Raw genomic sequence first — 15,230 nt, 5'->3', positions numbered from 1 at the left:
TATGAAATATTTTTATATATGACATCAATTCTGTCACAATCTTACAAATATCCTTTGCCAGTCAAATAGACAAACTCACTTTTTTAAAGTATGAAATTTCATAAGACTATGGTCTCAAGCTATATTTTCCCCAAAGTACCTGTGGTGAGGCGTTAAAAATAATTTCCTCCTCAAAGAAGGTGAAACTAAGTGTGAGAGACACTGCTCAATGCGTGGGGTGACCATTGCCTTAGTCTTCCTAGGACACTCCCAACATATATCTATGGTCCTGGAATAATTATTGATGAGATCTTCTTTTATACTCACAATATCTCATTTTGCATGATAAGCTAATATATATGTTCATATTACCTATGATAATGAATAAAAGAAAATGAGAAACAGGAGAAAACCACCAGCAAGCATAGACACCACTCCTGCCACCTCATTTTCTCTTCAGGACACCAAGGTGTATATTTAGCATTCATTAGTGAAAGCACTAAATAGCTCATATGCAAGGTCCATCTTCTTTTTCTCAGCAGCAACTTATTATTATATATTTTGTGCTTATACTGTGAAATATAGCACCTGTAATGATAATGGGTAACTAAATGGTATTGACTAAATAGTTGTAAATGTATACAAGATTATACAAGAATATCAAAGGATGCTAAAATTCTGCCAATTGTACACTTAAATAAAACATAGCCATCAATTTGCAATTACATGTGTAACTTCCTAGTCTTTACAGTGAAACTCTTATGGGAACACAGTTTGCCAACTTCTCGGCACCTAAATCATTTAACTGTAATTTACCGGAAGTTCCACAAATATCAACTTTTCTTTTTCAGTGTCCTCAGACCTAAGTTCTCAACAGCCAGGTAGACACCTCCACACACACATATTCAGCAGGCTTCAACTCCCATCATGATGAAATAACACAGCACCCTTCAACCAAACTAGGTCTTCAGACTTCCCATTTCCTTCTACGGCATCCGACTGTTCTCCAGTTCTCCACCAGTGAAACTTCAGTGCCAAGTTAGTCAAGGTCTTGTGGAATATAGCCCATACTTTATTTTTTGTCCAGTCTGCAATACCTCCTTTAGGTTCTAGAAGAACAAGAATTCATCCTTTTCATCAAGCATTCCCTGTGCTGATTCTTCCATTCCTCCATCTGTGGAATCCTACCTCATTTCTATTCATCCATGAAGTTCTGCCTGGGTAACTTCCAACCACATGTGTTTTCTCCACCTTTAAAGCTTCATAATATTTTCAGGTGCGATATGGAAGTTTTGTTTCACATTCTTATATTATGGCTATTAGGTTGAACCACATGCAATTGTTGAACCTATAAAAATAGCCATTCCATATGGTTCAATTTACTATTTCGTTCGGTTTTAGGGCTCATAAATAAAGACCAGTCTCCATGAAAACAGGGGCTGAGCTTTGTCTCTCTCTCGGATCCCCTGAGAAGCCTAGAACATTGGAAGTGCTTAAGACGTGTTTGTCAAAATAAAGTCTCTTAAATCAATACATATCTTATGCACATATGTTTGTAAAGTCAATCCTCTGAGGCAATTAGTCTAACTACATAGGAAATCGCTAATTGTTTTACGAATCAGCACTAATGAGAGTGTTAGAATCTGAAAGTTCTAGCAATATAAAATGTTTTGATTCAAGGAGCTGTTTTAAAATTACTTATTTGTGAAGGAAACATCCTTGGATTTAGAGGTTGGCAGATACAGTGAAAAGCTTTTTAGTTGACTGAAATAGAAAATAAAAACAAAACACTTTTTAGCACATGCACTTCCCTTATAAATCCAAATTGCCTGAAAGCAAAGCCCAGAAGTTTGTGCACAATGACTGTGGGCCTCAACACCATTGGCAGGAGATGCAACGGAGAATGACGGGAACAATTTGCATTTCTGTGCCTTCTTTGTATACCCCAATCCTGAGAGCATTTAACAAATGCAATAAATATCATTGCCCAGAAGAGACAGGGATAGGACGCAGACCCAAGGACAGGCTTTGTGTGCCCCAGCCCACCATGCACGGCAGAGGTCCCCACATAGCTGTAAGCCTGAGTGCAATTAATTGACGCTGGTTAAGAAAAGGGGAACATATGTCTGCTGGGTCCTTAACAGTCACAGGAACCATTCACAGAAAGTGTTTCGTCTTTCTCGCATTCACAAAGAATAACGTCAACACATGGTGAGTTGTATTTGCGAGTTTCCCCAACAAATGACTGGTCTTCAGTTCTAGGTGATGGTGCTATTACCAGTTCCCCCTAATTCCTACAAAAGTCACCAATCTGAATGAAATGTGTGTAGGGCTTTTATGGGGCCAGGAGCAGTGGGCTGCCGGAAGCTCTGCTGGCGCCAGAGAGAAGAGAGCATCATTCACTCTATTACTTTACAGGGGCCTATTTCCAGGGTCAGTTTTACTGAACCTTGGAGAAATTCATTGCAAAGCTGTACTTTTGTTGTGCCCCAGGCTGCCTTCCCCATGGTGAGATTCTGATCCTGGCCAAGGAGTGCTCAAAGCTAGTTGCCTGTGAGGCCCTGAGCCCACACCTCCTCCAGTGACCAGAGGAGCAGCCCTCACTATCCTCCAGGGGTCACAATTGGGTTACGAATTCCTCACCGCGCAGGGACTGAGCAGCCTGACTGGGAAGCGTTTATTCGAACCCTTCTTCATTAAGATTCAAATGGAATAAGTAAGGCAGAAATTGAACGACACAGAAATTGTGCCTTGCTGCTCCCGTAGTCAGTAAACATTTATTCACTAAGCCTAGCTCGGGTGTTCTTTCTCTCTCTCTCTCTCACAGTTGTTCTTCCAATCTTTCCTGCTTGCTGTTTTAATGCATAATTAAGAAGGTCAGAATTAATGAAGCAGTGTGGAGTAAAGTTCAAGGAATCCCCAGGCACTGTTTATTCTATTAGATATCAAGCATGAATGTCAGATTTGCAGCGCAGGCGGCATGAGCAATGGGGCTGGCAGCGTCCCAGGAACGGCCACCAAGGGAGACTCACCTGCACAGTCCAGTCATTCCTCAGCTCCTTCCCTGCGAAAATCACACGCAGCTGGTCAGCTGGAACCCCCTGTCGCTTAGCAACCACCTCCTTGAGCTGGAAGATGCTGGTGTCAGAATCGACCTCCACTGGGAAACCATGGCTGGAGTTGAACCTGACAAACACTGACCAAGGAAATTCGAGGGGAGAAAAGAAAGTGAGCATCACTCAAAGAGCTTAAACGGCCACAGCAACACGTCCCAACTGACTCACCCCTTGCAGCCCTTCAGTGAATGGCATATATTTTCTCTCACTTACAACAAAAAACTTAATGCTACAGAGCAGTATTTGGGAAAACCAGAGTTACCCATGAGATTTCCCTTTCATATATTAGTCAGTGACCTGCAAACCAAAATTGCATTCTCCCTTTGACATCCATCCTTGGAAACAGAGAGACTTGAGCAGAACACTTGCTTGATTGGATTTGAAAGAGTCTCATGAGTTTATTGAAAAAACTCAGCTCTTGACAGCTCCTACAAACTCACACTCCCTCCACAGTGACCCTCTTAACAAAAACAGGAAGCAATGTGTTAGCACTCAAGGAACAGCAATGGAAACATTTCAAGCTGCTCTATAAACCAGAGTGAGGACCCACTAGGGGCTATGGCTCAGAGTCCTAGTCTTGGAGGGTCCCTGCCAAAATGCTTCAGTGGGTCAATGAAGACAATTATTTGCCCCCTTTTTCTGGAAGGGAGGGGGTGGGGACACTAGTGACACCATGTCTAATTGAAACCACTGTTCCCTGTGAGAGCCAGGCTGCATCCTCCAGTCTCTGCACGCTGTCTTCTCACCGCAACTGCTGTCCACCTCGAGTCTCTCATCTGCCCTTTCCTTTCTATTCTTTCTCTCGCTACTCTAAGTCACACTCTCATCACATCTTTTCTAGAGTCTCATATTAGCCCTCAACTGTAGTCTAGATCCACTCCATTTACCTCCACAAAGCCCTATATAATTCTGCAAAATGAGCCTCATTAATACAGAGTTATGTCACACCACGCAAACCCTTTAAGTCTCACGCTGTCAGCTGGTGAGAAAACAATCCAAGATCCCTTTCATCTAGCACAAACCTATATTCTAGCATTTTATTCATTAGTCTCTGTGTGTACTCTGTTAAACAAAATGCTCCCAGAAAAAAAAAAAAATCACAGAAAGCTGTTACACCCAACTTCTTGCTTTATTCATGATCTGCCTCCTTCTCTTCTTCCTGTTGAAATCCTGCCTACCCTTGCATGCCTACTTCAGATGTGACCTCCTCCAAGAAGCCTCTGGCTATCAGCTCCTGCAAAAAACCTGATCTTGCCTATTCAGGGCACTAGTGGCATTTACTAGGTATGTCTTATAATATTCACCACATTCCTCGTGGAAACAGGATAGCACAGGGGTTAAAAGTGCATCCTGCACCGATAGAAAGACCCATGCAAAAATCCCCGCAGGCTCCTTTAATTGGCTTAGGAGGCTAGGGGTAAATCCATTAACCTTCCCTCTCTAGGTCTCAGTTCCCTTATCTTGAAAACGTAAACCACAGACCGCTATTTGACTCATTAAATAATACTTATAGTATTTTAAACTATCATATTGTAACGTTTAAAAATAATGGCATTTGCATAAGTCTTAGTGGTTCTTGATACACATTTTGCCTTCTTTAAAAGATGATAAACTCCTCAAGGGCAACTACTATTGTTTATTTACTGCTGTATTTCTTTTAAATGTAGTGCTATAGCTAACTATTGCCCAAATCCAATGTGAGATGATCCACCTGATCCACCTCTTCATAATTCTAATAAAGTAATCATTACAATGCTAATAATAATCAGGCACTTGCTATGTGCCAGATGCTGTGCTCTACGCATGCTTTTTCTAAGCCTATCAGTGATCTGGTCAGGTCACTATTAGATCCTCATTTTACAGAATAGAAAAAGAACGCTCAGGGAATGGTATCCACTTTTCTAAGGATATCAATTACTTTGTAATAGAACCAGATTTCAAATTTATTTCAATCTAACTCTAAAGCTCATTCCATTTCTACTAAAATAGGCTTCCTGAAACCATCTCAGAAGAAAAATCCAGGCCAGGCACAGTGGCTCATACCTGTAATCCTAACACTTTGGGAGGCCAAGGGGTAAGGATCACTTGAGCCAAGAAGTTCAAGACTAGCCTAGGCAACAAAGTGAGACACTATCTCTACAAAACTTTTTTAAAACAATCATCAGGGTGTGGTGGCATGCACCTGCAGTCCTAGCTACTTGGGAGACTGAGGTGGGATGATTGTTTAAGCCCTGGAATTAGAGGTTTCGGTGAGTTATGATTGTGCCACTCGGTCACCCTGGGTGACAGAGAATTTGCCTCAAAAAAAAAATCCATATTTCTATCCCTCGTGATTAAAAAGATAACAATAAAAAGGCTTTATGAAATATATCAGATATTTTCTACATGGGTGAGCAGTACAAATAAATAAAAGTTCCAGTGAGGAGCTAAGAGCAAAGAACCATGAACGATAACCATGAACAACATGGACACCAAAACAGAAATGACTCTCAAGTGAGGGCAGGTGGCCCAGACGGCACCACAAGATGCCATTTCTGACCAGTACGGAAAATGTTTAGAAAAAAGAAGGACTGCCAGTGACAAAGTGCTCCAAATAAGGAAAACTCAGAGAAATACTAATTACAGAGGAAAAGGTCCTTTTGATACACTTTTAAGTCAATTTCATTTGACACCTTTGAAAATAGAGAAGAAATAAAAGTGTATTGGAAGCCCTGAGGTATCTTCACAGCATCCTCAGATCAAAGACCCTAAGACAACCAATTCATCAGATAAGACAAATGACAAGTTAGGGGCTATAGGGACAAAAGATAAGGTCCCAGTTCTAAATTTCAACTTCTACTAGTGAGAATAGATTTAAAGTAAAACACCATAGGAAGGAGTGGGACGAAGCAGCTGGAATTTGTGCCAAAGCTGCTATAAAACCAGATAAAAATTCCAGGAAATTCTAAGGTTATAATTTTGCTCCAGGGGTTCAAATCAAGGAACTTCCACTGCAACAAAAGGAAGTGCAAATCAAAACCACACTGAGATACCACCTCGTGCCAGTTAGAATGGCAATCATTAAAAAATCTGGAGACAACAGATGCTGGAGAGGATGCAGAGAAATAGGAACACTTTTACACTGTTGGTGGGAGTGTAAATTAGTTCAACCATTGTGGAAGACAGTGTCGCGATTCCTCAAGGACCTAGAAATAGAAATTCCATTTGACCCATCAATCCCATTATTGATAATATACCCAAATCATTCAATTATAAAGACACATGCACACGTATGTTTATAACGGCACTGTTTACAATAGCAAAGACCTGGAACCAACCCAAATGCCCATCAACGATAGACTGGACAAGGAAAATGTGGCACATATACACCATGGAATACGATGCAGCCATAAAAAACAATGAGTTTGTGTCCTTTGTAGGGACATGGATGATTCTGGAAACCATCATTCTCAGCAAACAAAAACAGAAAATCAGACACCACATGTTTTTACTCATAGGTGGGTGTTGAACAATGACAACACATGGACACAGAGGGGAGCATCACACACTGGGGTCTGTTGTGGGGGGGCCAAGGGAAGGACAGCAGAGGGGTGGGGAGGTCAGGGAGGCACAACATGGGGAGAAATGGTAGATGTAAGGGACAAGGGGTTGGAGGCAGCAAACCACATTGCCAGGTGTGTACCTATACAACCATCCTTCATGATCTGCACATGTACCCCAGAACCTAAAGTACAATTTTAAAAAAAGAATTTTTTTATAAAGGGAAACTGTAAAAAATATTCAAGATACCTCTGTACAACTACTAAAATCCTAAGTATATAGAAGTTTTCTGTATAATAGAAAAGTTACAGTTTTAAAGCTTAAGTTCATTTTAGATAAAATAGCAAATCTGATATACAATGTAAATTTATAATGGAAAGATAAACCAACTAAAACATATGCATGAATAAGAAAAAAACATCCGAAGAAACTCACTGAGTCAATAATCAAGTACCATTTTGTGAAAAACGGCTAGTGTTGAATGGCAGTAACACGATTTGCGGTGAGTCTCAACGGTCTGACATATGTGGGAAACATGTCATACCCCATCTGTACCGCCCTTGAACTCCAGCCATGATTTCCAAAACAGGAGTGGAGGGAAGTGCCCAATCCTCCCCAACTACACGTCCTTAAACATCACAGGAAGCAGAAGGTCTTTGGAGCTAGGTAAAGAGAAATGTGAACACTGGCTGTAATGCTTGCTAATTTTATGACTTAGGACAAGTTACCTGGCCACTTTGACTCTTAGCTTCCTGATCTGATCTATGGGGATAAAGCATGCAACACCAATATCTGTTACACAAGATTTATGGAGATTATGTATGTATTGGGAAATCTCAGAAAAAGACGAGTACAGGCTTGTCTTCTTAGTGCAGAGTGACTGTGTGCTCCAAAAATATTTTCCTACTAGAGGCACCTAGAGGAGGTGGAGCTCATTAAAGCAGCATTCTTTGCTTGCATGGTAAGTAAGGGAGATTCGACAGGATGTGGGTAAATATTAAACAAAGTAGCTAATTTTTCTGGATTCTTCTTCTCTTGGTGGATAGAAACCAAGAGACCCAGAGATGTGATACAGAATATGGCTTGTCCCCACAAGAAACTTCCAGAGACCAGGAGGTATGATAGAGAATACGGCTTGTCTCCACTTTCTGAGATTTAATTATATAATACAAGCTTGGAAATTCATTGTTTTCATAATTGTTTTGATGATACCTATTATAGCATCAGAAATAAACACCGTATCAGTGAACATTATCAATCATGTGTATTATCAATCAACGCCATAATGCACTGATCAGAAAAAAACATAACGAGACATATCCACATTCATTTTTTGTGATATCCCTAATCAGGACTCAGAAGTCCCAGAGACTAAGGCAGTGACTAGGAGGGAGGAGGGGAAGGAGTTATTGGTGGATGGGTCCTTATATATTTCTTTCAAGACCATTTTATTTACCAAGTCTGACAAGGGTATAAACTTTTGAGTCATAAATATAGTAGACAATATCAATAATTAATGATTCTTAAATGATTCTGGCTGCTCCCCAAGCAACCATTCCACTCCTCCTGCACGGAGAACAGCTGTGTGATTAATCAGCATGCCCCCATCCTCCTTGTCATTGGTCAAATGATTGATTGGTTCAGGGATGATGTCAACCAATCTGTGCCTGGCATTCTCCTGGTTCCAGTGATTGATTCTGCAGAATACAAGTGACGTAAGGTGGAATAATCAAAGACATATCCAGAACTCTTGAAGGTTTGGTGAAGTCCTTTTGGATGGCAAAAAAAATCAAGTGATGACTTTAGACATTTTTGCTGAGAGAGCCAAAGAAAATCATGGTCCGATATAGACCATTAATATCAGCATATAAATGGACTCGATGCACAGGAGGCAGGCATTCCTCCTCATGAGAGAATGCCCTGAGCTCCATGGAATGTTCAGCTCCACCTGCAGCCCAGTAAGTGTTGGGAGCATGCCCTGGTAATTGCAGCAACTCAAAAGTAACTCCACGTATTTCCAAATGTCCCTTGGCAAGGATGTTTCTTCTTCACCTTTGACAACTATTCCTAAGTCTAGTGTATTCCCTAACTTCAACAAACGAACCAACCTGTCCTCACAGCCTCCCACAGTTACTATCCTGTTTTTATGCATGGAAATTTTTATTGAGAATTTCTTATAGTGCTGGTCTCCATTTCTTTATTTTATACTCTTCTGTGAGCCAATACTTGAAGACTCTCTTGGTAAAGCAATGAGCTCTACACTTCCAATCCTGTCATCATATCTTAGTTCTTTTCAGGTATGACCTTCCAGGACATTCAATAGAGTTGGCTTCTGTTCTCCTCATCCTTTCTTCTCTTGGCACCTACCACTGCACCCTTCCGGTTTCCCCCAAAAAAGAGGACATACTTTTGTAGCTTCCTCTTCTGGATTCTCTCCCTTTACTGGACCTGCAGATTTTGGAGTATCCCAGGAGTCCATATCTGTGTATTCTCCCAGGGGAACTCTTCTAATCCTGTGGCTGTAATGTTATGGATATGCCATCAATCCCAAATCCTTATTTCCAGGCTTGCCATCTCCCTGAAACTTTATTTATTTATTTAGAGATGGAGTCTTGCTCTGTCTCCCAGACTGGAGTGCAGTGGCACAATCTCAGCTCACTGCAACCTCCACCTCTGTGTTCAAGCAATTCTCCTGCCTTAGCCTCCCAAGTAGTGGGGATTACAGGCGCCCACCACCACACCCAGCTAATTTTTTGTATTTTTAGTAGAGACGAGGTTTCCCCATGTTGCCCAGGCTGGTCTCCAACTCCTTACTTCAGGTGATCAACCCACCTCCGCCTCCCAAAGTGCTGAGATTATAGGCGTGAGCTGCTGCACCTGGCCCTCCCTGGAACTTCAGATAAATGCATCTACTGGCATTTGATACCTACATGGATATCCAGTAGGTACATAAAATGAACACTCTCTTCCTACACCTGCCTTAGTGCTTTGCCTTATTCCTACCCTCTTTGATCCATCAATAAATTTTGTTAACTATAGTCTCATTTCTAACCTAATCTTGCCTACAGTAATCCATTTCCCAACCCAGTAATTAGTGATGGAAAACAAATCTCTAGAATTGAATTGCATCTTTGGACTCATAGCTCAATGTTAAGTGGCCTGTGCAATTTCATCTTCATTGGGTTGTTATAAGCATCTATGTTATTAATATTAGCTACAAGCATTTTTATAGCTAGTTTTTTTTATTTTTTTTTTATTTTTATTATTATTTTTTAATTTTTATTTTTATAACTATTACCTGCATACTCATTTAGCACTTGAGTATATGCTGTCGGATACCATCCTCTAATAGCTTCTTTCATGATTCTTGATTCCTATCTTTGAAGTTCTTTGTGATAGGAAGCCTCATTTCATCTCCCCACTTACACAGAGGCCAGGATTTTTGCTTTTTGTAGTGAATTATTAATATGCTACCAGATCAACCCTCCTGAAAAAAAACTACTGTAAATTTGGGATTAAAATCGAATTTTTTTTTTTTTTTTACTAAAAAGAAGCAGATTTTTGAAAAGGCACAGAAGAGTGAACAAAAAAGAAGAAGAAGAAGAAGAAGAAGAAGGAAGAAGATTTCTAGTAGGGAGGAAGCCCATTATCACAGCTTTAGGCTTGAAGCCAGGTGCCATCCATGCACATGGCATGTGGAGCAGCAGGCACTTTGGTGGCAAAGCCACAGTGTTTCTGGCTGGAGATGCAAAATACCAAGACTGGGACAAGTGCCTCTGAGAAAATGAAGAAGAAAATGAGTCAGAAAGGGAATCCCACATTTCTATCTACCCACCGCTCTGGCTGACCCCTGAATGATGAAGGTGCGTATCAGACCCAAAGCTGCTCAGCTTTAAAGGAAGGATGTGCTCAAGGAGGTGGATTATAACGCCCTGTGACTGTGAACGCCCTGTGAATGTAGGTGTCCCTGAGAATGTCATGCCCATGAGAACTTTACGCCCCAGTGAATGTAATGCCTCTGAGACTGCACATGCCCCTGTGAATGTAAATACCCATGTGAATGTAAATGCCCCTGTGACTGTAAATGCCCGAGAATGTAACAGCCCTGTGACTGTAAATGCCCCTGTGACTGTAAATGCCCCTGTGAATGTAAATGCCCCGTGACTGTAAATGCCCGAGAATGCAATGCCCCTCAGAATGTAATGCCCCTGTGACTGTAAATGACCCTGTGAATGTAAATGCCCCTGTGACTGTAAATGCCCCATAACTGTAAATGCCCCGTGAATGTAAATGCCCCTGTGAATGTAACAGCCCTGTGACTGTAAATGCCCGTGACTATAAATGCTCCGTGACTGTAAATGCCCCTGTGAATGTAAATGCCCCTGAGAATGTAAATGCCCCTGTGACTATAAATGCCCCTGTGACTGTAAATGCCCCTGAGAATGTAATGCCCCTGTGAATGTAAATGCCCCTGTGAATGTAACAGCCCTGTGACTGTAAATGCTCCGTGACTGTAAATGCCCCTGTGAATGTAAATGCCCCTGTGACTATAAATGCGCCTGTGACTGTAAATGCCCCTGACAATGTAATGCCCATGACTGAAAATGCCCCTGTGAATGTAACAGCCCTGTGACTGTAAATGCCCCTGAGACTGTAAATGCCACTGAGAATGTAATGCCCCTGTGAGTGTAAATGCCCCTGTGAATGTAACAGCCCTGTGACTGTAAATGCCCCTGTGACTGTAAATGTCCCTGTGAATGTAAATGCCCCTGTGAATCTAACAGCCCTGTGACTGTAAATGCCCCTGTGACTGTAAATGTCCCTGTGAATGTAAATGCCGCTGTGAATTTAACGCCCCTGTAGATGTAAATGCCCCTGTGAATGTAAAGTCCTATGAATATAACTCCTCTGAGAATGCAAGGCCCCTGTGAATGTAAATGCCCCTATGAATGTAATGTCCTGTGAATATAAATGCCCTGTGAATGTAACTCCTCTGAGAATATAAGGCCCCTGTGAATGTAAATATCCCTGTGAATGTAAGGCCCTGTGAATGTAACTCCTATGAGAATGTAACGCCCCTGTCAATGTAAGGCCCAGTGAATGTAACGCCCCCGTGAATGTAACAACCCCATGAATGTAACTATCAGAATGTAACGCCCCTGTGAACGTAAATGCCCTGCAAATGTAATGCCCCCATCAGTGTAAGGCCCCTGTGAATGTAAGGCCCAGTGAACCTAAAGCCCCTAGGAATGTAACTCCTATGAAAATACAATGCCCCTGTGAATGTATCGCTCCAGTCAATGTAAATACCTCAGTGAATGTAACACCCCTGTGAATGTAATCTCCTGTGAATGTAAATGCCCCTGTGAATGTAACTCCTATGAGAATGTAACCCCCCTTGAATGTAAATGCCCCTGTGAATGTAACGCCCCTGTGAACATAACTTCTAGGAGAATGTAATACCCCTGTGACTGTAAATGCCTCAGTGAATGTAACTCCTATGAGAAAGTAATGCCCCTGTGAATGTAATGCCCTGTGATGTAAACACCTCTGTGAATGTAATGCCCCTGTGAATGTAACTCTTATGAGAATGTAATGCCTCTGTGAATGAAATGCCCCTGTGAATGTAAATGCCCCTGCAAATGTAATGTCCTGTCAATGAAATGCCCCTGCAAATATAATGCTCCTGTGAATGAAATGCCCCTGTGAATGTAACTCCTATGAGAATATAACACCCCTGTGCATGTAACTCCTATGAGAATATAACACCCCTGTGCATGTAACTCCTATGAGAATATAACACCCCTGTGAATGTAATGCCCCTGTAAACATAAATACCCCTGCAAATGTAAGGCCCCTGTGAATATATATGCCCTGTGAATGTAAACTGCAGAATCTGCAGTGACTTCCTCCAGAAGAACACAGCATGGAAAGGGAACAAAACAGCCTCACAGTGGAGAAACCTGACAGGCACACCTCAGCCAGGGGATCAAGGTCAACATCAACAGTGGTAAGTCATCTTGATCAGGTTTACCCTTGACATGATGTGATGAGATGGACAATTTATCTCTGTGGGCATTCTCTCAAAAACAGATAACCCCAGCCTAATCTTCAGAAAAACATCAGACAAAATGCAATTGAGGGACATTCTAAAAACACGTGGCCAGCACTCCTCAAAACTTTCAAGGTCATCCAAAACAAGAAAACTCTCTAGAAACTGTTAGAGTCTAGGAGCCTACGGATTTGAGTAAATGCAATGAGGTAACCTGGATGGAATCCTGGAAGAGAAACTAAGAAAATCCAAATACAGTTTGAATTTTAGTTAATGAGAATGTATCAGCATTAGTTCATTAATGATAACAAAGGTAGCATAACAATGTAAGATGCTTAAAATAGGGAACTGGGTGTGGGGTACATGGGAACTCCCTGGACTATTTTTGCATCTTTTTCTGTTAAACTGTTCTAAAATAAATGTTTATTAAAAAAAAAAAATCTGGATGGAGATCTGACTTGCTACTCAAAGAACAGATTTTTTTTTTTTTTTCCCAAGATCAACCATGGATAGAAGGAAGTAGATCCAACCATACACTCCCTACAGGGCTGCATTTTAGATGTAAAGACAGGAATGGTTTCCAAATAAATGAATAAAAAGAAATATGCCAAGCAAAATGTAATCGTAAGAAGGCAGGGATGACTGTATTATTAATATCACATAAAATAGATTCAAAGGCAAAACCATTTTGAAAAACAAAAAGAGAGAAACTTAAGACCATGCTGCTACCACTTGAAAAGGTGGATCACAAGGCTCAAGAATCACAGCACAAGCCTTCCCACTCCTTCCCTCCTTGAGTTGGGACAGGTGCCTGATACTACATTGGGCCAGGCTGGGAATGTGAACGTCTCCCGCCACATCCAGGTTTCTCAGCTGGAGACAGATAACAGAATGAGGGCTTCCTACCCTCCTCATGGAATAAGAAACCCCAGTTTTGCGGCACTGTTTACAATAGCAAAAACTTGGAACCAACCCAAATGCCCATCAATGATCGACTGGATAAAGAAAATGTGGCACATAGACACCATGGAATACTATGCAGCCATAAAAAATGATGAGTTCATGTCCTTTGCAGGGACATGGATGAAGCTGCAAACCATCATTCTCAGCAAGTTGACACAAGAACAGAAAACTAAACACCACATGTTCTCACTCATAAGTGGGAGCTGAACAATGAGAACACATGGACACAGGGAGGGGAACATCACACACCAGAGCCTGTTGGAGGGTGGGGGTGCTAGGGGAGGGATAGCAGGGGGTGGGGAATTGGGGAGGGAGAGCATTAGGAGAAGTCCCTAATGTAGATGACGGGGTGATGGATGCAGCAAACCACCATGGCATGTGTGTACCTATGAAACAATCCTGCGTGATCTGCACAGGTACCCCAGAACTTAAAGTGTAATAACAAAACAAAGAAAACAGCAACTGTTAAAGACATCACCCACAGCCTCAAGGCAACAGCTTTGGTTCTTTGACAAGGGTGTATCTCCAGTAGAATTCCCTCCTCTCTCTTTTTCCCCCTTTTCTCTCCAACACACTCTTTTTTCATTCTCTTTGATTAATTCTTCCACTTTTAAAATCATTTAGTAGAAATCACACTAAGGGAGATGGCAAATGAGAAGGAGGAAAAACACAACTGAAAATCTGTATGATAAGATGTGTGTGCTGTGGCTAAGACCACGGACTTCAGAAACCTCTGTGTGGTTCACAGCCTAGCTCTGTCTCATCCTAACCAACCGTGTAAGCATGTCACTTAGTTTCTATCCCTCAGTTTGTTACCAATAAAATAGGGAATCATAACAGGATCCGGCCAGGTGCAGTGGCTCACCCCTATAATCCTAGCACTTTGGGAAGTCGGGGCGGGCAAATCACCCAAGGGCAGGAGTTCGAGACAAGCCTGGTTAACATGGTGAAACACCATATCTACTAAAAATACAAAAATTAGCCGGGCATGGTGGCACATGCATGTAGTCCCAGCTACTTAGGAGGCTTGAGGTAGGAAAATAGTGTGAACCCAGGAGGCAGAGGTTGCAGTGAGCCGAGATTGTGCCATTGTACTCTAGCCTGGGCAACAAGAGCAAGACTCTGTCTCCAAAAAAAAAAAAAGAGAGAGAGGGAGAAAGTGGACACAATAATAATGGCAAAACTATTTGGAGAAAGAAATGAAAAAGAAGGGAGAAGAAAGACAGGATGATAACTAGAGGGGGTTTGCATTGTGTCTTATAAGGTATACCTTCTCAGTATCCTTATACCTTATCAAAAATAAGAACAATAGTATCTACCTCCCACAGCTGTTGTGAGCATTGAATGAACCAATATAGGAAAGGTATTCAGAAGAGTGCCTACCACATTTTAAGTTTCAACAATTATTGGCTCCTACTTAAGGTCCAAAATATGATGGAAAAATTATTGTGATTATCACATACATTGTGCCATATTGTTTGGCTTAAAAATGTACCATTTATTTTCTTTAAATTAAAAAGATGTTCCTGATGAAATTCTATTTCACTACACTGTATAGTAAACTGTAATTGATCTAAAGT

The 15,230-nt window shown here is 41.4% G+C and overlaps 1 protein-coding gene across 4 annotated transcripts in view; it reads right to left on the bottom strand.

Moving 5' to 3' along the window:
• Positions 1 to 15,230, bottom strand: part of PRKN (parkin RBR E3 ubiquitin protein ligase) — a 1,400,491-nt gene that overhangs the window by 1,119,330 nt on the left and 265,931 nt on the right. For all 4 annotated transcript variants that reach the window (XM_074397175.1, XM_003933783.4, XM_074397176.1 and 1 more), the window contains one exon: positions 3,012 to 3,175. In XM_074397175.1, coding sequence (XP_074253276.1) covers positions 3,012 to 3,175 — 164 coding nt within the window. The remainder of the gene's footprint in view (positions 1 to 3,011; positions 3,176 to 15,230) is intronic.

Source organism: Saimiri boliviensis, chromosome 4 (genome assembly GCF_048565385.1).
Source record: "Saimiri boliviensis isolate mSaiBol1 chromosome 4, mSaiBol1.pri, whole genome shotgun sequence".
Classification (NCBI taxonomy): Eukaryota; Metazoa; Chordata; class Mammalia; order Primates; family Cebidae; genus Saimiri; species Saimiri boliviensis.
The sequence above is the reverse complement of the archived record's forward strand: the minus strand, read 5'-3'. Positions and strand labels throughout refer to the sequence as shown.